The sequence below is a fragment of the Lemur catta genome, chromosome 13, assembly GCF_020740605.2.
Source record: "Lemur catta isolate mLemCat1 chromosome 13, mLemCat1.pri, whole genome shotgun sequence".
NCBI lineage: Eukaryota > Metazoa > Chordata > Mammalia > Primates > Lemuridae > Lemur > Lemur catta.
Genome location: NC_059140.1, coordinates 23,073,331 through 23,099,144, shown reverse-complemented (window position 1 = coordinate 23,099,144; position 25,814 = coordinate 23,073,331). Strand labels below are relative to the sequence as shown.

General features: G+C 41.5%; 1 protein-coding gene across 12 annotated transcripts in view; it reads right to left on the bottom strand.

The window, feature by feature from the left end:
* The window catches only part of DOCK9 (dedicator of cytokinesis 9), a 266,081-nt gene that overhangs the window by 47,419 nt on the left and 192,848 nt on the right, over positions 1-25,814 (bottom strand). For 11 of the 12 annotated variants that reach the window (XM_045567090.1, XM_045567095.1, XM_045567093.1 and 8 more), the window contains exons 28-37: positions 20,587-20,733; positions 20,284-20,367; positions 19,510-19,621; positions 16,215-16,393; positions 15,851-15,964; positions 13,504-13,621; positions 9,220-9,353; positions 7,111-7,225; positions 3,416-3,482; positions 1,922-1,969 (exon numbers count right to left, since the gene is read on the bottom strand). In XM_045567090.1, the coding sequence (XP_045423046.1) occupies positions 1,922-1,969; positions 3,416-3,482; positions 7,111-7,225; positions 9,220-9,353; positions 13,504-13,621; positions 15,851-15,964; positions 16,215-16,393; positions 19,510-19,621; positions 20,284-20,367; positions 20,587-20,733 (1,118 nt within the window). Of the gene's footprint in view, positions 1-1,921; positions 1,970-3,415; positions 3,483-7,110; positions 7,226-9,219; positions 9,354-13,441; positions 13,622-15,850; positions 15,965-16,214; positions 16,394-19,509; positions 19,622-20,283; positions 20,368-20,586; positions 20,734-25,814 lie in introns of those variants that run through there. The other variant, XM_045567101.1, reaches the window with a different exon arrangement.

The window sequence follows — 25,814 nt, the reverse complement described above, 5'->3', positions numbered from 1 at the left end:
GAGCAGATGAAAACGAGACCAGTGCTGGAGTGACACCTGTCCCCCGTCCCAGAGCCAACCGTTCCCCTCACCATGTTATTGTGTGTAGGGCAACAGGGACATGCATGGACTTTCACTGACAGCATGCTGCTGGGTGATCTCAAAGTGAGGATGAGAAGGCACAGTGTTCACCAAACCCAACCACCATGGATGGCAAACATTGACAATGTCCACATTATAGTTCAGGATCTTTTTCGCATGCAGCACAGACCACGGTAATTTTTATATAAAGCAAGGCGTATCTTGCCACAGTACATGGAACAAAGTGATATCATGTCCATGCCTGCCTTCCTCTGCCCATCTATTTTTAAGGCAGTCCATGATTTTATATGCAAATATATACAGGGTGCTTATGAAGTCAAAAGATTTTCTTTTAAAAAGTTAAATTTATATCCCCTGAAAAAAATAAGTCAAACACTTCACAAAGCCCAATTCTAAAATATTTTGTCGAGACATTAATCTTCAGCTTCCCACATTCACCATTTTAAGCTCTGAGGCATTTTATTCTACGTGGCACAACATTCTCCAAATGCCATCTTGTGATGTAGATGACGGTTATTGCAAAAAGCGTGTGAAGCTCGCTCAGCACAGTGCCTTTCTGTTATACTACACTATTTGCCCGTATCTTCACAGGACAAAGTCAAAGAGAAATTTTAAAAGGCAATGAATGAGATATTGTTGGTATAAAGACACCTTGTATATACATTTGCATTTGGTACTTGAAAACTCAAATATAAAAACTGATAAAAAATAAAAGTTAAAATAAGAGAACTTTAAGTGTTACATTTCAATTAAAAATAGAAAATATCAGCATGAGGAAAGCACAAAATAGTCTAAATTTGCTTCTTTTTAAAAGAAAACACATACATTTATTGTTTAACATAAAATATAATTCTGAAAACTTTTCACATATCCTCAGAAAAGAATGTTAACATAAAATCTTCACAAATAGAAAGTCTATTAAAAATCTCTGTCCTATTTTATTGCTATAATATAGAATTACAGATATCAGAAGCAAACTTCAATTAGAATTCAATTTTAAAGTTTTTCTTAAAACATAAATATCAGCTTATCTACAATTAAGTTGTTAAAAAGAACAGTAGAAAAATATAACACTTAGACCCAGACCCCATAAATACACTAATAGAGAACAGCTCACAATGCAGGGAAAACCAGATATAGACAAACTACATGGCTGTGGGGCAGGAGGAAGAACTTGGCAGACAAGATGGGCTATGAGGAACTAACAAAGAAGGCGCTGTCTGGCCACACATCTGCAAGGAGACTCGCTCTCCTGGAACTCCAGGACAGTGGGGAGGTAGGACACTCAACAGAGAGCTCTGGACAGGTGAGAACACAGGGCACTGATCGGTTAGTCAGCCTCGGAGGAGAAAAGGCTGCATTTTAGAGAAGGTCTTGGAATGGACTCAAAATGCTGTTTCATCAGGAAAGAAGGAGAGCGGTTAGATGAGAAATTAGCGTCTTTGTAGTTGGGAGCAGGAACAGTAAAAATGATCTTTGAAAATGAAACGGAGGAAGAGGAATCACTGAGGAAGGAGAAAACTCATGAAGAGGAATGGGGAGACGAGAAAGGGGAGGAGACAGAGCAGAGCCCGAGGGAGAGTCTGGAAGGGAAGGGTAGAAGTGTCACAAGCACCACTACGGAAAATCTGTCCAAGAGATACGCACGAGACAAAACAAGGCAGAGGAAGGTGGGAATGCAGATGAAAGACACTACCAGATTGCACGGCGGCAATCCAAAGCCATCTCCACGGTTGCTCACACGAACCCCACCCGCCAGTCACCACAGACGACCATCCCACACAGTCAGACCCAAGGAATACAGAGAACGACACACTTCAAACTAAAACGCCCACAGTACCTGGCTATGTATCGCTTCCCCATGTACTGGAACTGGTGCAAGCAGACTCTGCAGACAGGATGAAAAATCATCAGGGAAACATGAAGATAAAATTGTTTTCAATACATTGCTTTATTTATCCACTAACAACAATAAATTCAATAAACACTAATGTCTACCACTAGACCCTTACTTCTGGGTTTCATAAATTGTCTGGATGGTCCCTTTAAACTCAGAGAAAATTAATAACCTGTAAGGGAAGCCCTATATTGTGTGTCTATTGGCACTGTGTGGCTGGCTGGAGCCACACAGGACAAAGGCCCATGAGTAGTGACAGGAGTGTCCATCGACTCAGGGTTGGGAGATCTACTCCAAGGCAGTTGGCCTTAGAAATCACACTGAAAACCATACACAGTGTTCCAAGTTGTTTATTCATCCTCATTCAAATCTATATAAGGAGCTCTCTCTTTTGGCTCAAGTGTACAGACTAATCCCTTATAGACATCAAGTGTATATTTTTTTGGTTTTATAAAAATATATCCATAATGCTGATTTTTAAAAAAAGTCATGCATTTTCTTAGGTAGTTAAAACAATGTCTAGTGAGCTCCTCCGGTGCCGAATTTCATTTTGCCACATGATAACTCCCCCTTTAACTCCGAAGAGGCCATGAGACTATGATCCAAGACAGGAACCAAGCCCCCTGCTGGAGGGCCACACCCACAGTTTCTCCTATGATTCCAAAATGCACTAAGCTCTGGAAACTAGCTTTCTACTAGAGTTTGTGTAAATACATTAGGCACCAAAACATGTCTCGAACTAATAGACACAAAGCTACTTACAGTTGTCATTTATCTAATTATTGTGAACAATATCAGTACTGCAAAAGTAATTTTTTTACTGCAGAAATAATGTGTTTAATTGTTGGGTGCTACCTGAGATGCTGACGGGATGTTGTGGGATATATTCTAAATGTAAATTTTTGAGAAATCCAAAAAATTCTGATTTTGGAAAATCATCAGCAATTTTGCATAAGGGATTGTCAATTCATGTTTCTAAAAGTAAAGAGCTTAAAGGAAATCAGAGACTTATTATACTAAAGAGATAAAATGAGATAAAGATACTATATAAGATTTCACTTTTACTTATCATATATTTTAAAATTACAGCAATTTTTGTTTCAGTTTCTGCATCTGCTTAAGCTAGATTCAACCTAGAAAAGCAGCATCTACCCAATTCAACTAATAATTTTGAGTTATTTTGTCAAAATGGCTTATACACATAAGCAGGTACCTCTCACCTACAACAAACACATATCTGTAATAATTTAAGGCTGGCCACTGTTCGCTGGGTCATAAACCCCGAAAATATGTGTTGGGGTCACATTCAGGAGAAAGGGCTTAAGGACCGAGGATGTGACATACATGACATTCCTGGTTCAACTACACAGTATTCTTCACACCTTTTAATTATCCAGGAAAAGTCAAGAGGCAATGAGCAAAGACAAAACTACTCACTCAGATATTGTAAAAAAATCCATAAGTTCAGATGTTGAAGCCTTGTTCCAATATGTAAACAAAGCATCTAGAAAATAAACATTTATTTGGTCAGAATCATAATACATACACATCATGTACATTATAGAGAATCACCTGTTATGAAAATGGGAAGAGACCTCAGAATGTGGGGTTCCAAACCCTGCCCCCTTCTATAGTTGATCAAAGGACAAAGCACAGTGACCCATCTATACTGGATAGCATGTACAACAGGTTTATTCAATTTACAGATGCTACATTTGAACACTTGAACTTCAATTTCATCATACAGCATCCAGTGCTCTACTCCAATGCTTATTTAAAACTTATACATCATGTGCCCTTAAATGGACTAAAAAATTCAAAGAATACAACTGGGCATATAATCTAAAGCTGGGCTGTCTTGTTTCCTACTATAGAATCTCTTCCCACCAGGGAATTTGTTGAAATTTTTTGCATACTACACATACTGTTTTGCCCTTTGAGTTTTAACTAAAAAAAATATAGCTTGACTCTATCTCCAACTTTTCCAAGCTGCATAATATTCCTCTCTATGGATGCACCGTAATTGAGTTAACCAGTCCCCTACTGATAGACATTTACTGTTTCCCCCCAATCTTTTGCTATCATAATTGTGTTTCAGTGAATGTCCTTTTATGTGGGTCTTTGCATGCATGTCTAACTACATCTGTAGGACAAATTCTTTGAAGTGAAATAGCTGTTATCAAATAGCATGTGCATTTAAATTTTTATGTATAAACCTTTAGCAGTTTAGTATTACACAAAGAGTCCTATTATTTGATGGTTAACCCTTTTTGCATTCCTATATTTTACACTGAGGTAGAGAAATAGGTTAAGAAACTTCTCTCTGGGAAAAAGCCACTGATTCTTTGGGGCCTGAGCTGAGTAGAGAAGGTAGCTGCAGAGATGCTGATGGCTTGTGGAGATGCATGGCTATGGCCTTTTACTCTGCACTTGTCAAGAACAATGACAGGCAGGGACAACATGGGCCATATCTTGAGAATTTGTTATGTGCCAGACACTGTGCTAGGTGCTCTCACAATTCCACACAGAGTGTGCCATCTAATGCTCACCATAATCTGAGGCAGAAGAGAGTTCCCATTTACAGATGAGCTAATGGAGGCTCAAAGAAGTTAGGTAATTCTCCATTTACCAGCCTAAAGAATCATGGCTGCGCAGGGATTTAAATCGAGTGCCTATTAGACCAGTAATAAGGGTGGGTCAGGGAGCTTCCATCTTCAGGGGATTTTGAGTTTAGACCCTAGAGGAACAGACTGGCTATTTGAGGCTGGACATCCTGGTAAGGGGAGCACTCAGAGAGCCAAGTGCACACTGGAAAGCCTCGTGGGATCCACCTGCAGGCACCTGCGGCCACCCTAGCACATAGCAGGCAGAACGGCCAGTGGCACAGCACTGACACTGCCAGTCCTTGCTCTCAGCTCAGCCTGCTGGCTGGGAAAGTAGGCAGACAGATCGAAGCTCTGTAAAGAGGGAGGAGACACAAGAAGGCACAGAGAAGGGCCCAGAGGGTGGAAGGCACTCATTAAATGTGGAATAAACGAGAGGGAAGAGTAGCTAGAGTTACACACAAGTTCTGCTTTGTCCGTGTGGTAACTACCTCTGGAGGCAATTTTCTCCCCACCCCCTACCACAGAAAAAAAATCAATTCTAGGTAGATTTTTAGATTTAAATGTGAAAATTTAAATAATACTGCTTTCAAAGAAATTATAGGAGAATATCTTCATGACCTTGGGGGTAGGAGATTTCTTAAATGGAATGCACATTCATAAAAATTCTAATTATAAAGGAAAAAAATCGATAACTTGAAGGCAATTGGGAAAAAAAAAGATATTCTAACATTGTTTTGAAGAGGCAGTTGCATTTTTAAAATATGTGTATGACTTCCCAAAGGGCTAACTTTAAAGGATAAGTTTCACTTGGATTCAAAGTTCTTGTATACTTGCCTTTAAAAAGCAATTATGTTATATAGATCATATTCAATACTCGAAATTTAAAATATTTGAAAGAAAATTTCAAACAAAGAAAAAACAGGACCATAATGCTGGTTCAAACTCATTACCATGAAGCAAAGTTCAGAACTTTTGGCTTAAATGGGAAGAATTTTAACACTATAACCAAAATATCAGAATAATTGCCTTGTGCTTTTGGTCACCATTTGAGGAAAATCTTGCTTGTCTGTCTTTTTTTAAACATCTATTTTAAAGTAACAAATCAACAGAAAAGCAAAATCACCTAGTCCTTAAGCATTTAAAGGATAGGCAGGTTATTCCTACCAACTGAGTTATAAAGTCAGGCTGCTTGACATAAAATAAACACTATTTCCTAGCAGAAACACCTTCCACTGGATGTTTAATACACACCTACTACCACCAGACATAAGCAGCACAAGAGGTCTTAAAGTTCTCAAAACATAGCATTTTGTTTTCAAAAGACTTCATCTTCATTCAATGACCTTAATGAAGCTCATAGCACACCTTATCTAATTTGTTGCAGGGAAAATGAGACAAGATTTTTCACCAAGATAAGAATTGTGACATTGTACCATGGGATTGGTTATATCACACAATTAGATACACAGATGAGCTAACAAATTAAACTGTCCAGTCAAACATGTTTATAGCTTTACGGGGTCCACACAGAGCATTCATAGTTCTGCTCACTCCCAACACCACGGACAAGTTTGGCTATGCTTCCAAAATGGGTGCAAGAACCAGCTCAGAAGCCAGTAAGTCACACAAAACTTTCCAGATCTAGAAAAATTGAGCCTTTTATTTAAGGCCCAGCAGACAAAAGTATGTGCTCACAAGTGTGGCAGCTGGCTGGGCATGGTGGTAATCCTAGCACTCTGGGAGGCCGAGGTAGGTGTATTGCTTTAGCTCAGGAGTTTGAGACCGGCCTGAGCAATGAGTGAGACCCCGACTCTACTAAAAAAAGAAAAAGTAGATGGGCGTGGTGGCACACGCCTCTAGTCCCAGCTACTGGGGATGTTGAGGCAAGAGGATCACTTTAGCCCAGGAGTTTGAGGTTGCTGTGAGCTAGGCTGATGCCACAGCACTCTTGCCTGTCTAGGCCAGGTGACAGAGCAAGACTCTGTCTCAAAAAAAAAAAAAAAAAGTGGCTGTCAAACCTTTAATCAGAAACAAAATCTACCACAATACCATTATTTCCATTAGAAAAGGAAAATAACATTTCCCTTCCATTTAAAGCTGGGACTATCATGCACACTCTACATGGAAGGAATCCACAGGTCTCTAATAATATATTTTCTAATTTCAGAGACTGACTAATACAGTTAAGTTGCCAGTTTGTTTGGTCAAATGAAATTTTTTTTTTCAAGCCAAAAGCTACTTCATATGTGTGCTTCTGTCTCCTTTAGTTAAGATGACAGGTCCAAGTTTAATATAAATTTTTAAAATAGGCCCATTCACATTATAGAACCTATTTTCTAGAATAAAATAATTAACAAAAACTATTTTCCACGATAAGGCTCTAATTTCCATTACATGTAGTAAATTAATAAGCATTTCAAACACGGAAGAAAATCCTTTTAAATCCTTATATCAAGACAATTAAAAAAAAATAAACCAAATACTAGAACAAGGAAAACAAAACAGAAATCTTCATTTTTTACCTACCATCAGACATGCTTTTTAAGATGTAGAGGAAACACATCAGCAGGCTTTTAATCTCAGACTGGTCAAGTTTGTCACAGCGAACCACAGAATTTCCCAAAGTGCTACTTTGTTGGTGCTAAAAAAGGAAATACAGGTGATTTTCCTATTTCATTACAGGGGAAAAACATTTTGTTTCCCTTTTCTCCCTTGCAAGAGAAAGGTTCTTAGAACTGAATCAGATCATACAAATCGGAAGGCACAAGTCATTCACTGACAGTTAAACTCTAGGCACCTTCACCTGAACACAATACACACAAACGCTGTTCTGTAGAAGCTCCGGCTTGTCTCCTTCACACACTTTCCCAGGGGACAAGCCAGGAGGCACAAACCTTTCACACTGGATGACCACAGTTTCAGTTATGCCAAGTAAAACCTTGTGAAATGCCAAGTAAAACCTCATGCAAAGTTGTGTGTGCTAGGATCGAACACAGAAGACACCGCACAACCAACCATCGCCTCAGGGAAGGGGCAGTGGCTGAAACAGCACGTAAAGCCGGTGGAGCTGCTGTGTACCAGCTGCAAAGCCTGAGCCCAGGCGCTGTCATTTGGGGGACATTGTGGGGTGCGCCATGGGCACCGCTGGGGGAATATAAGGGGGAGGTGCTCGACAGGGACAAACAGGGACACCTCAGCACAGCATCACCAAAGACCCTAAACTGATGCGCTCACACTGTCATCAGCTTAGCTCCACAACACTGCAAACATCAGAAAGCTTGGGGCAGAGGGGAGGGCAGTTTTGCCACTAGGCAGCACACAAAAAAATAAATAAAACAAGAATCTCATCTCGTGATTACAAACACAGGGACCCTCCAATTTATGTTTCCAAGTGAAATCAGGAACATTTTTTGCCAAATATCAAAGAAAAATGATTAGCGAAAAAAGATGTTTCATTCAAGGTCTTGGTGGCCAATTGAAAAAATACAGGCTTAATTAATATGTTATGTGAATATTTGTATTTCAAAAAGAAACACAGGTGCAGTGAGTGGCAAGACTGGTACGGAAGCATCACCTCGCCTGCCCCCTTGATCGGAGGCACTAGAAGTCAGTACTTCTTGCAGGGGAGGGGTGGGTGCAGCGTGCAAAGGTTCCTCTGGCAGAGGCGGGATCGTTAGAAGGGAAAAGTCCACAGTGACCCGGTGCTTCCTGGCTGACTGGCAGCTCTCCTCCTCCTCTCCAGCACCGCGGATGACACAAGCGGAGTGCCTCCGCAGCAGCTTCTCCTTCTATACGCGAAGGCATGTTGGGGTCAAGGGAAAAGTTCAACAGGTCACGACACACTCCTGCACTGAGCTGCTTGTGCCGCGACAGAACTGTATCTAAAGATAATCACGTGCGTGCCGGCTGTGGAATGCGTGACGAGATTACACACCTGATGCTGAGAAGCACAGTTTCTAGATGTTTGCTGAGAACTAGGCATACGTCCCCACATGGTTCGCCTGCTTCTTAGCACAGGTGCTGGCCTCTTAACTTGAAATAACTTAGGAAAACTGTGCCCAAGGTGATACCAATTTGTCATGGTTTCAGATTTAAATCCAAGCTTTATCCTTTCCCACAAAGTTCCAAACTGCCTGAGCCTTTAGACATTTCAAGAAAAAAAGGTTAAGTATGAGGAGGAAGTGTTGTGTTGGGGGTGGGTGCAGCGTGAACAGAGTGATTTCAAATGGAGCCTTATCCCTGAATCACCCCTGTGGTCAGTAACTCTTTTTGGAGCTGGCTCCAGAGACGTGTGTGGAGAGCTGTGTGAGAGGTGGTGTTCTCTAGCATTCTCTCTCCACGGGGAGTCTGAGTGGGTGGCACTTTGATTCCCCACCTGTCTGACCTGCCAGAACCATCCGCCTACAGTGCTCCACTGTAAACACTGCCCTCATCTGAAATCCTGGAAACAAGAATCAGAGTTTCAGGAAGTGGGTCCCAACCTTAGATAAAGCTCTGATAGATACCCAAGCTTGGTGAAGTTGTATACAAAAAACAAAAAGTCACACTTACAAGGCACTAGAACATAAAGCAAATTTACCATGGACTAAATCCACTCATTACAACAAACACTTGTGTTACATGAAAAGAAATTACCTTATCCAGGGAATTGCTCTTCTCACTGTTCCTTTCTGGAAGGCTGTTCCCCGAATCTGTGCTTATGAGAGATCCTCTCGAGTCAGCATTTCTCACACTGTTGATGTTAGGAGTTGAGGTTGTATACGGAGAAGCTAAATGGAAATGATGCCAAGACCAAAGTTTTGTTGCGACAGAGCAAAATAAAGGTAAGTTCTGACTTTTAAGGGAAATTGCTTTTATGGCACTTATTTTCTCTGTTAGGAAATTGGCTCAAGAGTTGCATTCAATTATTTCACCTTTAAAGAACCAGGTCAAATGATGAGATAAAAGTAAACTTTAGGCTAAAACACTGAGATGTAAATATCAACTCATTTATTAGAAACCACCTTTGACTGCTAAGACTAAAAGGGCACACACTGTTTCACAACGGGATAGAATGAACACTTGGAAGAATTAAAAGGTGAATCCACCTATAACTATCAAATAAAAAAATATCATATGAAAAATCCACGTATTCAGTCTCTAAGCTGAGGTGCCCTAGAAAACTGTGAGGGGTGTCACGAGATACTGTATATTTTCAAGGGAAACACAATGTGATATGTGACGTTGGCCAGAAACTGCAGTTTCAACAACAGATAGCGAGTGCTACATTCCTCTCGATGATGTCATATCTTTATGAAGCTGGGTATCTGGGGTTTGCTATGATAAAAAACAAGTGCTGGGTGAAAATCAATGTGGAACAGGAAATGAGGATGACGGTGGACAATCTGATTCCAAAGTTCAAGAAGGTGTGAGTGTCAACAGGCACACACACGCACCCATCAGTAATAGTTGTGGTTATTAAAAATTAAATAAAAATTTTTTCTTTAAATTTTGTGTGTGTGTTTTTCGAGCACCTAATAAGTTGTTAGGATATAAATACTTGTAATTTGGCCCTAAGTACCTAATAAACAGAATGTTAGGTGTTTCTTTTGGTCTGGGGGCACCATGAAAAAATAAGGGTGCTGTGAACTAAGAGTAGCTGGGACTCTGCTATAAACAGTTACAAACAGAAAGGAAATCTAATTTGGCAATAAAATTTGTGATGTCCATGAAAAAAACAGCACGTGAAGGCAGAAATCAGTCCCAACCTTGGTACTATGGACTTTTTTAAGGTAAGAGACTGACTTCCTGCTTAGATAAGATTTAAGTAAATCGCATAATTAAAAATGACTCTTTGGACTTGTGCATTCTCTGCTGAACCAAAAGGCATGCCTCCAGCAGAAAGGTCTGGCTGGTTTTGCAGACAGCATGAGGAGATTTTGGCACCGTGTTTGGAGCTGTAAGCATATCCTCCCAGGTCCAAGCTGAGGTGCCACATCTCATGACAGGCTGGTCATTTTCAGATTTCAATAGGCAAATTAGCTACCAGAGACTGAGAAACTTCTAAATTAAAAAAATAAATAACAAAATAAATACAGCTGGCCCCTGCGTTGCACCAAAAGTATTTTTGTAAGTCACTTAGTTGTTGCACTTTTAAACTTGCTGGGTAATGGCACAAATTCATCATTTCTTAGGCAACATCAAGATGCTTTATCTTAGAAGGAAGACCTGTATCCCCAAGGTTGTAAATTCTTCCTCCTGCCAAAATTTATCACTGTTATCCCTGAGATGGATTCAGTGTATTAAGACCAAGAAACGAAGGGCCAGGGAAATTAGAAAACATAAGTGAAGGCTGGAACTCGTAGACCCCTGGGCCCTGTTGTCAGCCACTAGCTGCATCTCCCCAGGAAAGAAACTGTGTCATTGATTGTCACAAGGAACAGGTGAAAACCCTATGAAAAAAACAGGAGTCTTTTTCTGTACTCAGAGAGAAAAGAAACACACACTACAACCAAATTATAATTCTTCTAATATAACTGTACTTCATATTTAATGTAGAACAAGAACTCAAGAGAAAGAGGTCCTCAGTAAAGAAGAATTTGACCCTAAATTCTCAGAGTTTAAGGCTTGATTCCAGAACTAGAGTCCTAGTTTAGCCTTAAACAAATGGAAATGTGATATAACGTGCTTAGTTTGTTCCTGGTTTGTATGTGTTTGTATCTCATATTCATTTTATATGTATCTTTGAAAGTGCATAACTTTCAAAGACCTTAAACAACATATGAGTAAAATGGAAAGAAGTTTAGTTCACCCCCTTCCCCTTGGTACCAACAGCCCAGTGTGATAGGCTGAGTAGGTGGCAAAGGGAACACTGACCCTCAGAATGTGTGCCTTTCACAGTGAATGTAAACTCAGAGTAGCTTTAATCCAGGCAGTGAATCAGTTTTGGAAATTCCCATACACCATGCTCCAAAGACATTTAAAAACTGTGAGGGCACATTCTCAACATGGGTGGGAACAGGATTTCTTGTAAGCAGAGATGCAAGGAGAAATTCTGCTCTTGAAGGATAAGCACCAGGGCTAAAATTAGCTGGAAACTCCCTGATGCTCCAGAGAAGAGCTGCTAAAGCCACCAGAAAAAAAAAAGTAAACCCAATGCAAAGGTGAGCTGTTTCTGGAAGGTACTCCTAAAAGGGAGCAAGGACTTAAGTCTTCAAGATGAGAAAAAATAATACCTGAGTATGAATAAACCTATCATGGTGTATTCCTATGAAAAGTGAATTTGGATCTTGACATTCAAGAAACAGTGAAAAAGGATTAAATCAGAATCAAGTACTTTTCATAACTGCACTTGAACACAGAGCAAATGAATGCCATCATGCTACAGATGCCCAGTGGCTCCTCTCCTCTAAGTTCTCAAGAAATCCCAAATCCTAACAAGGTAAATTCCGCATCAGAGAATGGTCTAATGAGTCAAAACAGAAGCATTCAAGGCTTTGTGGAAATGATCAAACTACAGTGAAGTTTTGACTCTTCCGATGCCTCTCTTTGCCCAGCCTGGTGCACATTGTATCAGCTCTTTCTCTCTCTAGTGACTGTTTTGGAGATGTGGATACGGTGGGTGAAGAGGATGGACAACATCCTGCCATGGCAACTAGTAAACGTTCAAGTCCAGCCCCAAGGCTACATCTGTCGTACTTTAAAGCTAGTGCCGTGAGCCACTGCAAACTCTCTGAGGAAGGTCCCTTTCCCACTTCTGGAGCAGCAGAAGCAGAGACAGGATGGAGGCCCAGAAGCAAGGCAAATGGAAACTTGTGACAGCAGCCAGCATTCACTGAGCGATTACCATGGGCTAGGCTCTCCTCCAAACACTATGCATGAACTAAATTTTTAATTTTTACATCGCCAAATAAGGGGAGTGTAAGTATGAAAAACACACATTGATATAAATAAGATAAAGATTGGTATTAGCACTGTAAGACAGATTTGGGCATTGGTGTGGCCTTTGAGGTTTTAAATTGTCCCCAGTTTTATCACCTACATGAAATGGCATATTAACAACAATGATAACACAAAAGGTAAGGAGATAAACTCAGAATGGATAACAGTTCTGCAAATTAATTAGATCAAAGGACTTCCTTCCCTTCTGTCCCATAAACGAGTTCCATTATTGGGTAGTCCTACCACTAGCCGTAGTAGGATGCTTTATTCATGCAAAGTGAGATACAGAAGGGGAGAAATCAAGACAGAAGGAGCCTGTGAACATCTATGACAAGTCTTTGACCATATATATTTGTATGCTACTATCTTTAAGAAGGAGCTAGCACAGGGGCTCAATTAGAGTATTAACAGGTACAGTTTCTCAGGCATTTTCTTCTGAAGGAAACACTCCATTTGAATCTTGACTTACACTGTCTGTTTTCCTCCCTGTGGGGGCTGGTCTTTCATTATTTCAGAGAGAAAAAATATTGCATGAGAGATTTTTGAAAACTGCCTTTAAGATTGAATTCTAGCCGCAAACTGCTATCTCCTTCAGGAATTACTATGTCACATTTCAGCTAAATCACTGACATTACACACAAATCCTCCCTTCCCCCCAACACCTGCAAAGATATGCCTTTTCTAGCAGCATAAACAATCCAATTAAGATTTAAAATGACAAATCGACTTAACAAGCATTAAGCAAAGAGCAAACAGCATAAGCAAGTGATTAAATGTACTATATTCAGGAATCGCAAGCGTTTGGGGATTGTTACTTCAGTGTATGGTTGAGGGATTTCAGTTGTCAAGTATCACAACCAGGAAAAGAATATTCAAGGCAGAAACTCAGACTTCAAAGTCCGAATTTGCAAACGTGACACGTTAATGAACTATGGAACTACTGGATTAAAGACACTTCTAGAGTGACACAGGAGAGAAGACAAGAGCGCCGAGTATTACCGATGCCAGAGATGGCGCCCAAGAGGTCCTTGTGCAGGCTGTTATCCAACGTGCTTCCCTTCTGCGGCGTCACCAGTGGGTTCACAGCAGGCAAGGCAAGGGATTCGTCCTTCCCAGTCTGTCACGGGGAGGAAAAGAAACAATTAAAGATGATTGAAAAAGACTACTCAATTCTTTCTGGATGTGCGAGGGCAGCTGCGGGAATGAAACAGAACAGCCTGAAATGCTCAGCAGGCCAGGGCAGGATAAGCAGCCAAGCGGTGAGGGACGAGGGACGAGGGACGAGGTGGGGGATGGTCTGGAGAAGGAGGGGGGCACAGGATGTGCAAGCTGGGGGGCAGGGAAATCCTGGTCCACAGAGTCACTGTCTCTCCTTCCCAGCACTTCTAGCACCTTTCCCCTTCCAGGAGAGCTCTGACACCCAGCCTTTCCTTAGATTATTTTGGTATTTTTTCTCAGAGAAAGCCTCCTCTGCTCTTTCTAACTAGAATGCTGTTGTTTTTTTCTCACATTGGAAATCTTTCCAAATGAGCAACAGGGAATTACAACAGCAGCAATGTAGTCTCTAGATGTTTGGAGCCTCACGAGAACTCTCAGTCAGTGGAGGAATCATTCATTTTGAAGTTACGTCAAAAAAGAGATTTGACTTTGGTAAAAGCCACAGAAAGACCTTGTGTTCATATTTCTCAGGATTGAAACGGTACAGGGAGGTCACGTTCTGCCCTGAATTACTCACTCAGTTTAGAAAAGCAGACACGGTTAGAGGATACACGTGTGAGATGTGATGTCGTACAGGGTGAGATCGGCGAGGTGCATTTAGGATAGAGAAAGCTTACACCCTTTTGAACAGCAGTGCACGCACACACACACAAGCTATAAACACGGCTCCTCTCAGTGTAACCTGATTTAGGAATGTGTTAGGAGGTGAAGAGGTAGGTAGTGTAAAAAAACGGGACAACGCATCACTGTGGTGGGGAAAGGGACAGAAACAGGCATGGAAACTCCCCAAGTACACACCATAACGACAAAGTGGCAAGATTAACAACCAAGCCAGTTCCTGGGGCCAGAATAAAAGGGAAAGGAAAACTGCTGAACTGGTAATATCTGTCCAAATTAACAGCAAACCCTCTGAGGCCAAGAAAAGAGCTTAGAATGAGAAAGAATACAGGTTTTAGATTGCAAAATGTTTACAAACTTTAATAATTAGATTATAGGTTAATATTTAAAAAGCTTTTTGCAACTGAAATGTAACAAGGAATTTGACAGTGATCATGCTTTCAAAAGCTGAATTATAAGATAATTCTTTAAATAACAAGAGAAATCAACATGTATCAAAGACTGAGTAAAAGATCAAACAATCTCTAGCCAAAAAGTTTTGATATAATTTCTGGGGTCATCCTCCAGTCAACTTAATTTCCACACATCTCTAAAAGGCTGCACAAAGACAGTATAGATGCAGGTGGTCAGTTCTTGGCCGTGGGGCTTTCTGGCCCTCACCGTGGCACCCCCGAAATCCAGCCTCACTTTCTGATTGTACAGTCAGAGAGAAACTGTAGCCCAGAGTGGCTTTTTGGAGACTGCATGGCACATTTCCACCAGGGGCTAATATGAGCTCTTTCTTACAGGACACAGGTTACGACTATACCACGTTTTCTGTCCCTCCCTCCCCAAGAATTTACGCTGGCTGAATACACAAATGAAAGTTCTGAGGCCTTACAGGGCATTGGGCCATCAGGAGATCAGGGTTTTCATACCAATTTTTAACAAGAGCTGAAAGTTTACTGATTGACCCCATCTTAGCCAGAAAAGCAATTCACCAGTATGACTGTGGACTACTATGGTTTCACTGGCAAAATAAAGGGTGTGTGTGTACTGAGTTAAGTAGTGTCCCCCAACACTCATGTCCACCTGGAATCTCAGGATGTAACCTCATTTGGAAATAGGGTCTTTCCAGATGTAACTATGACACAATTTAAGATGAGGTCATACTGGGTGGGCCCTAAATCACTGGTGTCCTTACAAGAGGAGAAGGTACACAGAGAGACAGACACACGCTGGGGAGAACACCACGTGAAGACAGAGGCAGAGGCTGCAGCGATGCAGCTACAAGCCAGAGAGCACCGAGGATGGCAGCAACACCAGCAGCTGGGGGAGAAGCATGAACAGACCCTTCTCCCAGAACCACCAGGAGGAACCAAGTCTGCTGACACCTTGACATTGGACTTCTGGCCTCCCAAACTATGAGAGAACAGATTTCTGCTGTTCTTGGCCACCCAGTTTGTGGTACTTTGTTCTGACAGCCCCAGGACCCGATACCGGCTGTAACTGTGCGACCACGCTTACATACACTGCCAGGGTTCACGGGGAAGGGCGACACCTCCCTCACGTTGATCCGCTGGACGTTTTCAATCAGCAGACCGAACAGAGGCAGGTAGAGAGTGGCTATCCTTGCCTGATGACTCTGAAAGAAAGACACATAGGGGTCAGTGTGCTCTGTGGTTCAGAGAGCTGCTAAATGATAAACTGTGTTGGCACTGGCCATCTTCCTTTCTTTGGAGCCTTCCTACAAAGACAGATATTTGATGTTATTCTCGAAACAGAAAAAAGTCTTAGTGCTGTTACCCCAAATTTTCTAGTTGGCTACTTTCTTCAAACTACCTAAAATAAAGGACTTTGTCAATGCCTACTTCCTTTCACTGGGGACCACTCACCCTCGAAGCGTATCTGTCATCAAAAGAATGCTTTATCAGCAGGTTCTTGAGCACGCTGATGGCAATCAGCCGGACCTCCCGGAACTCCTGGAGGGCAGTGCCCACCTCTCTCAGCAACAGTCCCACCAAGAAGTGGTTTCTGCAGAACTCATCCGTTAATGAGTAGTCAAGCTGCAGGTCTGCAATGAGGACAGAAACAACTTTAGTTAGGGAGGATGCAACACCCTTTGAATAACATAAAAACTAAACCCATCCTCTGCATTTGGCCCACTCTGTGTGTGTCAACAGATGATGAGACTTCAAAGGGGAAAGTGCTGATTCTAAAATGTTGCTCTATTTCTTAACACATGGAACTCTTAAATGAGAACCAAATTTAAACACAAATAATTGCACCAGATTTTGATTTTTGAAACATACTGCATCCTACATAATTAAATCAGTGAATATTTTAAGTACCAATTTTTAGAATAGTGAACAGCATATGTTATATTACAAATATAAGTTTGTTATTGACAAAGTCAAAAATAAAGTTATTATACTCATTAATAGAACTATATAAGAGTAATTTGTGCATAAAAAACATGTAATTAAAGTATAAATATACATGGTTTATTAAAATGTTCATTACTACCTGAGTTCATTTATCCATTTCCTGGTCACTAATGCCTATATAATCCCATTAAAACCCAACGTGTTTAAAATAAAAAAATTAACATATAACCTATTTATTCTGTTATCCCTGAGTGAAAAACTTATTTAATTCAGTATTTCCTAAAATATCCTCTTAATATTTCTACATCTCTAAAAACAAATAAAAAATTAATATAAACAAAAACTAAGATGGACAAAGCACCAAAACCAACTAGCAAATCATCAACAAGCTAAATGACAAAATGAAAAGCTCTTCTGGAAAAGAGATAGAAGCAAACATGACCTCTTCTGGGGGTAAATAACAGCCACTAAACATCAGTCTAAAGCTGAAATACACATTCCCAGGAAGACGAAGCTAGATTTGAACTGTTAGACTGACTTCATTATTAAGGAAAGTCCACAGACCTCTCCTGTGACTTTAATCCCTTACCAACTAGTTACATCTAAATCCACCCAAAATACTGACCCAAGTCCTATGAAACCCTTTTGTAGAAAGAAGGGGAAGAGTGAATATTTTTCTAGAATAATTATGTTCACTGTTTATGATCATTAAACCCAGTTTATCCAAACTATAGTTCACAGCTTAACTTCACATAAATTTAGAAGAAAACTACTTTGTGTGTGTGCACGTGTGTGTGCATGAGAGAGAAGGCAGAGGCAGGGATGCAGGACAAGTGATAGGGAGAGAGGAAGGAGAATGCTAAAAAAGATTTATTCCTCTCACTGTAGTAAGGCCTATTACAACTCACACACCTGCCGAGGGCAGCCCCTCTTGTTCCCAGATCCCCTGGGAGTCTCCTGAGAGCGTGTGTGGGCCTGTTGGGCACCTGCAGCATTTCCATTCCACTCAGTTCTATAGGATGAACAATTAGGCCTGGCTGGGTCACAGGGAAGAAGGGCATTAGCACACACTGACCACGCAACCCTGTGAATAAAGAGCTGCCCTCAGCTCCTTATCAGGTGAAAGGAAGAAAGAGTCACAGTCCCCAAGTATAGGTGACTGTGAGGTGGGGCGGGGGGACCGATGGGGTTTGAAGTGCAGGGCAGGGAGGGCAATTGATTCCAGTTGGGGAGCTGGACGAGGGCTAGGAGACCCCGGGAGGCCCCTCATAGGAGGTGCGGAGTGCCAGGGCTGTGAAGGAAGATGAAGGTTCTCCAGGGAGGGGACTATTTGAGGTGGAGGGGTGTCCGGGGTGGGCATGCCATGTTTGAGGAGCTGGGAGTAAGCATGCATGTCTGCAATGTGGGGAACAGGGGGGCCAGGGTTAGATCTGGGGGTGCTGAATGCCTGGCTGTCCCCTTGGCCCAGAAAGCTCCCCCAGATGTGTATGCACTCAGCACATTCACTCTCTTCCACTGTTTCCTGGCCACCCTGTCTCAAATGGCACCCCTTCTCACATCCCCCTTCCTCGCTTTATTTTATCTCCTTAGCATTTATCAGTCTCCAACATTCTATGCATTTCATTTATGTGGAATAGCCAGGGATTTTCATCCAGGTTGTCCACAACTGTAACCTGAAGCTAGACATAGCTGGTTCTGGATAAATACTTGTTGAAATCATGAATGCCAACTCCAGGGCTACCATCCTCCTTGCTCCTTAAAAGGTACTATAAGTCTGTTTTGGTGGAAGCTTTGTGTCTCTGAATGAATGCATTTGTGTGTTTCTCTCTGAATTTCAGAGGTGGTTGATTCAGGTGTCATTAATAGTTTGAAGGCATCCTTCCACTTGTTCTCTCCTTTAGCACAAATAAACCTGAGCACATTCAAGGCACTAAACTCAATAAACATTACTTGACAGACCTGACAGAGTAATTTGTTTAATCTGATTTACTCAGTGAAGACAAAGAAATCTATGAGTTCAACTCTCTTCAAACTTTAAGACTACAGAACATTAATAAAGACTCAACGTGCAAACATAAAAAGCATGTGAAAAAGCTGTGTTGCTTATGACTTAGGTTACTGCTACCACTATGGACAATGGCTATGAAAATGACAGAACAATGCATTTTTCTGGAAGAAGCAGGGCTTTTTGTTTGTTCTCGTTCTTAAAGAAACATCCTAGAGTACCCAGTGACTTCAGGAGCACAAAACCAGATGTCTCCCTGGGATGTCACAGCAATGTCTTGGCTACATAAAAACAAGTTCACTGGTTTATCATGAGCTTAAGAATTGATCAAAGTATACAGGAAACGCCTAACTGAACAGCATATGGAAGCATCTCAGCAATAACTTGCATTCTTTTTCTTCTAAAGGAGGTAAATGCAAGAAAGCGAGCACCACACCCACACCTACCTACAGGAGTGTCATGTGACTCCACAGTTGGTGAAAGAAAAGCTAATTCATAAGAAAAAAGGAAAAGTGAAACAAATAAAAATAAGCTACAGCAAGTAAGATGGACTTCTACTATTTAAGCAAAGGACTTTTTCAATGAAAACAGAGTCACACTGGCATGATTTGTAGTTTGACAAGTTTGCTGAAAAGTAAGTTCCCTTATAACATTTTATCAGTACTTCTTAAAATGGAAATTACCAAGAAAAAAATTCACCAATGGAAAAAAATAAGAAAACGCTAATATCAATTATCTTTTCTTATTAAAAATAAATGGCTCTTTGTGAAAAGATTAATATACATAAAGATAGATTACCTTGGTATCTTTGAATCCTGCCTTTTCCAAATGGCATTGGTAAATTCAAAGGAATATAATGTTCGTGATTGCACACCACACGGAGAAATTCAAACTTGTATTCAAAGAGGGTCTGCAGGAAAATATGCTTAGTCATAAATTAAATGCATCACTGGGTATTTTATACAGGATTCTAAAAAACCCATTAGAAATAACACACCTAGTCATTAGCTTCTTGACTCTCTTGGAACTGCACTCTATTGCATTTTACAGATTTTAGAATGGCTACGGGGATTTGAAAACTGAGAACACACTTCATTAAACAGTGTCCTCAACTGACTTTTAGGGTATTTATTATTTATGCTCCTCCTACTTCAATAAAGGATTTCAGGCAGCTTATCATTATAGACACACTCAAAACACTAAAAAAATTAGTAGGGCAGAGCTTTATAAAAAACAAGGGAAAAAGATAATTTTACCAGAGAAAGGCCAGATGGTTACTTCTGTTATCTTAAGTAAACTATGAATTGCAACATACATACATTTAGTTTTGTGGTTGAGAAGTCATTTCAAGTGTTTAAGAGAAAATCAATGGGTATGTTTATTTCTCATTCTGTTTTACCGTGTCCCTAATATCTCTCACATATCAAGCGAGTAAGTACTAGTGTTTCCAAGAGAGGAGTGAGTTCTGCCTCTGGGACAGAAAGAAAAGTGAGATGAGAACTGAGAGAAATAGGCAGATTTCCAGATGTGAATCAGTGAGGTGAAAGGAACAGTACGCGACACCCACACTACCTTTGGGTCTCCAGGTGCAAAGCAGCTAATGTAGTTGTTGATCTGTTTAAAGACAAAGCCCCTGTCCATGAAGGTGAAACATCTCTGTAGGGAAAAACAACCCACAAAGGTCAGTATTTCAGGCTCAAACTTTTTGGAAGCTTGGATTCCAATCAGCATTTATTGTTAATAAGTTTATCCTTTAGCATAAAAACATGCCATCAATATTGGAGCACTACTCCATTCTAGCCACTGTGCTAGATAGCTGCTTAAAATGAACATCTTAGTCACAGAACTGACACCCTCCTCCCCAGAGGTCCCCACCTTGATGAAGACAGCAAGGCTATGATTTGCATTCTTAGAAGCCTCTGGGTTATCTCGAAACTTCTGAGTGATGTGTGGCATCAGCATATTCACAACGGTTTCCACTGCATGATGATAGGATGCAGGAAATCTCTGGTTTCTCAGTAACTAAAAAGAATGCAAAGCAAATCTTTATTACTTTTGAAAGTTGCAACCCTTTGGGGAAGAAAATCCCATCCCTGAGTCCAGTTTTAAAAACCCAGAGTACTAATCTTATTTCTCTGAAATTAGAAAAAATGAATTACTCTTCCTTCTTTCAAAGTACTGTACAAGTATTCAAATACTTCAAGTAAGTGCTGCAGATTAGAACCAGAATCTCAAACTTCAGCGTGATAAAGATCACCTTGGAGGTGTTTGTAAAATTGGGGAGAGTCAGCCTCTACTCCCAGAGATCCTGGTTCAGGAGACTGGCAGGAGGTGCAGGGGGAAAGGGCAAGAACCTGCATTTTCACTGAGCACCTTTGATGATTCTGCTGCTTGTACCTCTCAGAGAGCTCTTCAGAAAGCACTAGGTTAGGTCTGAGCTTCAAGTACTCAAACTGCAAATGTACAGATTGGTAACTGTACGTAACTAAACTGCTTGGCAGTAGTCCTCTTCAAGTTAGCTTTGCATAATAATCTTTCCCCATCAGGAACCTAAAAAAGTACACCCAGACTCCTTAGCAATAAGCTAACACTTACGTGTGTATTCTACATGGCAGGCACTGCACTACATATTTTTAGGTGCTTTTTTAAAATTCTTATAAGATTCCTATAAATTTAATGCTCATTTTATAAAGGGTCAGAGAGTTTAGATAAATGTGTCCTCAGTCACACAGCTAACAAGGATTTGGGCCCAGGTCTACCACAAATCCAAAGCCTGTGCTCTTTCTGCTACGTGAGGCCACAGTGCCCCCTTCCTACCATAACTAGAAGAATGGACTGAGAGCCTGACATACGAAGGGCGCTCAACTAGATGTTCCATTACATTGATCCATCTGTGCATTTAATTCTAACAGCCACAAGAGTGGGGTCCTTTCACCCCCATTTTACAGATGAGGAAACTGAGGCTTAGAAAATTCAACAAAAAGTACTAAATGACCTTTAATAACCCTCCATTTCTTCCCCCTTTTACTAACAGAACCCATGGTTTTACAGGACATGTGGCTGTCCAGCTAGATACTATATTTTCCATCTTGACTTGCAGCTAAATATGGGCCACACGACCAAGTGATGGCCAGTGGGCTATAAGAGGAGATGACATGCACCTCATCCAGGCCATCCCCCTAAAAGGAGCCATTGGCTTTCCCTGTTCCTTCTTACCACTGCCTAAAGGGTGCTGTGATGCTGAGCTCCATTCTCCACCATGTGGACGAGGGTAACACTGTGGGCTGGATAACTGACAGAAGGAGCCTGAGTCACTAAATGACCGTGGAGAACAAGCTGCCCCACTCTCCAAACTGTCTACAAGCTTATGATTTTCCACAAGAGAGAAATGAACCTTCTGTCTTATTTAAGCCACTATTACATTGGCCTGTTTTAGAGTAGCCAAACTAATATCCCAATATCAAACAAATAATATTTGTAAAACTGGGAACCAGAACCTAGGTATTTCTGACATAACAGCATGCATTACTTTATGTATTAAATACCAGAACCTATTAGGAATATCTGATCAGCTTTATAACAACATCAGTTCTCAAACCAATAACAAGAAAATCTAACGTAGACTCAAGAATCCAGTGATGAAAGAATCAAGTAATAAGAATGTAAAGTTTCCCTGCTTTAAAAAACAGAACAGCAAATTGTGAAATTCCAAAGGGATTTTGTTCCATATGTGCAACCAATAGCTCTATATCCTGAGCTAACAGCATCAATAGATGATCAACTTCTATGACCCCAGGCAAGGCCCACTGTAACTACAAGGCACGACTGCTGGCTACCCAAGCTGCCACTCCTGAAAGAGAGGTACTCCAAGAAATGCCTGTAGCCTTCAGCCTGGGGCTGAGTCAACGGCTGCTAAAACCATGAAAAGTGGATGGAGAATTATATCATAGATGGATTGGTGGATACCACATAAACCTATTAGTCAGTATTATCATAACTAAGAGTGGGACAACTGGACACACATACCTTATAATATGATGCAGTAGTACCAGCTACGAAGTAGCCTTGCCAGAAGGAAAGAAGACCAAATCTGAATCAAACTGAGCCTCTAAACATAACTACAAGATTAAAGGCAATGCAGGGGATAGAGAACTGCATCATGTAACATTGTGAGGTTACAATTGGATAAATCTAGAATGTGGGAAATTCTGCAGGACAAATGACCCATGTTCTTCAACAAATACATTGAATTAAAAAAATAAACAAATGGAAAGGGAACAGTTTGAGAATCAAAAACTTCAGAAGCACATCAACTAAATGCAATGTGTGGACTTTATTTAGATCCTGAGTCAGATATACCAACTGTAAAATGACATTTTTGAGACACCTGGGGAAAAATGAATACAGATTGGGTGTTGGATGATAATAAAGACATATTGCTAATTTTGTTTGGTGTGATAATAGTAAAGTGGTTATGTTTTTTTTAAAGGATTATCTGTTAGAGATGACATGCTAAAGTTTTTATAGATGAAATGATAAAATATTTGGTAACTGCTTTTAAAATACTGTAGGAAAAAAGTGTAAAGGTGGATATATAAAGCAAGTACGGTAGAAAGTTGATAACTTGAAGCTGGGTGATAGGGACATGAGATTTGGTATACTATTCCTCCTACTTCTGTATTTATTAGAAAATAAATAAAAAGTTTTTATTAAAAAGAAAGAAAACGTGGTACAGAATGACAGATAATTTACATACCAGCCCACCATTAATGCCCTTCAGTGACAAGGAAATGAAAAGTTGTGCCTTGAAGGCTGAAATGGAACTCTCCCTACAGTGAAAAATAGCTATTGTGAAGTGTCCTAATTTGGCAATAAAACCAACTAAAGCTTTTTCATGAGGTAAGGCACACATCTAAAGGTAATAAAGACCTAGGTAACTAGATGTTTTTATGGGGATTATTATAAAGTAAAATGGAAGAAAAAAAAATCTAGGATGTTGCCCAGGTGGTGAGTATGGAAGCAGTGGCTTGGAGAAGAGGCCACCGAGCCGCTGAGAGACTCCTTAGCCAAACAGAACCCCAACTCCCTGCCATGCCCTGCTGGAGGGTCTTTTGCCAGTGCTGCTGCAGCATCCCCACTGGCCTGGCCACCACCTGAGAAATGCTGCCCAGCACCTGTCCCTCCCAAGATCAACCTCCTCCAGCCCATCTGCTGGGCACCTGCCCCACCCTGCTGTGAGCTGACACCCACGTGCTGTTCAATGCCCACCACCTGTCTCCTGGACAGAGCAGGCTCTCCCTGCAGACCTACACCCAGCCCTGCTGTGGAGGCCCCTGTGGGCACTGCTGTTAGCAGCCTGGCCCTCAAAGAGACCCAGTGACGGGCCACCCCACGCCCTCCAGGTCATTTGCGCTCCCACACCCGATGCTGACGAAATCATGGCTTCATGGATGAGGACTTCAGAACGGTCTTCAAATGTCCCCTTCTTTGATCCTTCCTGAGTCCTTCCACTCTCTGGTGGAGTTTAGACACCTCTTTTCTATGGCCTATTTGCCTGCTCTCTGAGATATGATAAATAAGACTTTGAATTAAGAAGCTTCATTTTTCTGGCTTAGCAAACAACAAAAGTAATGGGGCTGAGAGGAAATTTGCCAATGACATTTCCCAGCATTCTGAGATTACCCCCAACTTGGTGGAATCCCCACATTACCTCCTCTCTCTTCCATTTTTTTCTACAATTTTTTTCTCCCTACCTTGTCATTTTCATTCACAAGAATCAGTCTTCTCTCTGTACTGCCCACATTTATTCCACTCTCTACCCTGCTGGTACCACGAGAGTAGCATCTCAGATCTCCTGCTGCAGAGGGTGTAACCAGCCCACGGTCCTGCCACCATGCCCTGAAATCTGCTGCTGCGTCAGCACCATGGCCCCACGCCTGGCACGGCTGCTCCCACCTGATGACTGAGGGGGGCCGGGACACTCACAGGCTTGTTGCTGGGGGATGCGGGACTCCTCTGACGACCGACTTTGGCTTGAGGGCTTTCCAGGGCCTTGCTCTCCTCTCCCAGAACCACACTGAAGTCTGAGACGCTTCCTTCTCTTAACTTCACGTCAGACCTGCACTGTCCTCTGATGGTTCTCCCACCCACACTAGACTGACACAATCCTTTGCCCCAGAGAAAAGCTTAGGCTCATGGTTTCAGTAGACTGGTGCTCACAATCTATTTCGTTAGCTCTGTCCGTTCTCTTCCTTGTCCAAGCCTGCATCTCCACCTGCCAACTAGAAATGTTTGCTGTGCCACAGCTCCTCATGGAACAGCGGCTGGTTGCCTCCCAATATCTGTTTTCCATGGTACTAGAACCTCAACTTTTACCTGGGCTCACGGATACCCACAATAAAGACTACACATACCACCTATCCTTGGAGCTGGGTGAGGCCATGTGACTAAATCTGGCTGATGGGGTAGTGATCTGTGCAACTTCTGGGTCACATCCTTAAAGGAAAAAGGTGCGTGTTCCTCTTCCTACTGGCTACAGCGTGGGTGTGGTGGTGAACCCCGTCAGTTCAAGAGGAGAAGCAGAACTCCCAGAGACAAAGCGACATGATGGAAGGAGTCTAAACCTCTAACTTTGTGGAACAGAATCCCCTATGAGCTTGGATTTTCACATGAGAAGATATTTGCCTTTTTTCCCTTAAGTCCCTGTTATTTCAGGTCTCTATCATAGCTGCTGAACTCATGGCCCTAAAGCTTAAGTACTCCAAGCATAACTCATCACCTTCCATCTTCCCTGGTAAACCAAGTCCTCTGTTCCACTGCCTCTCTCCAGAGCTCCTCCTCCTCCAATCTCCACTGGATACCTAGCCGGCCTTTGCCCCCCACTCAAATCTGACTCTACTGTGTTGTTTTAAGTCAGGTTTATTGAGGCATAACTTACAAACTGTAAAATTCAGTCTGTTAAAGTGTACAGTGTGGCAAGTCTTGACAAGTGAATACAGTTATGTAGCCACCACCACAATCAGGAAGACACAGGACATCACGGTCATTCCCGCTCCACCTCCAGTCCCTGGCTGTCCCTGACTGCTCTGTGCTCCGTCCCTATG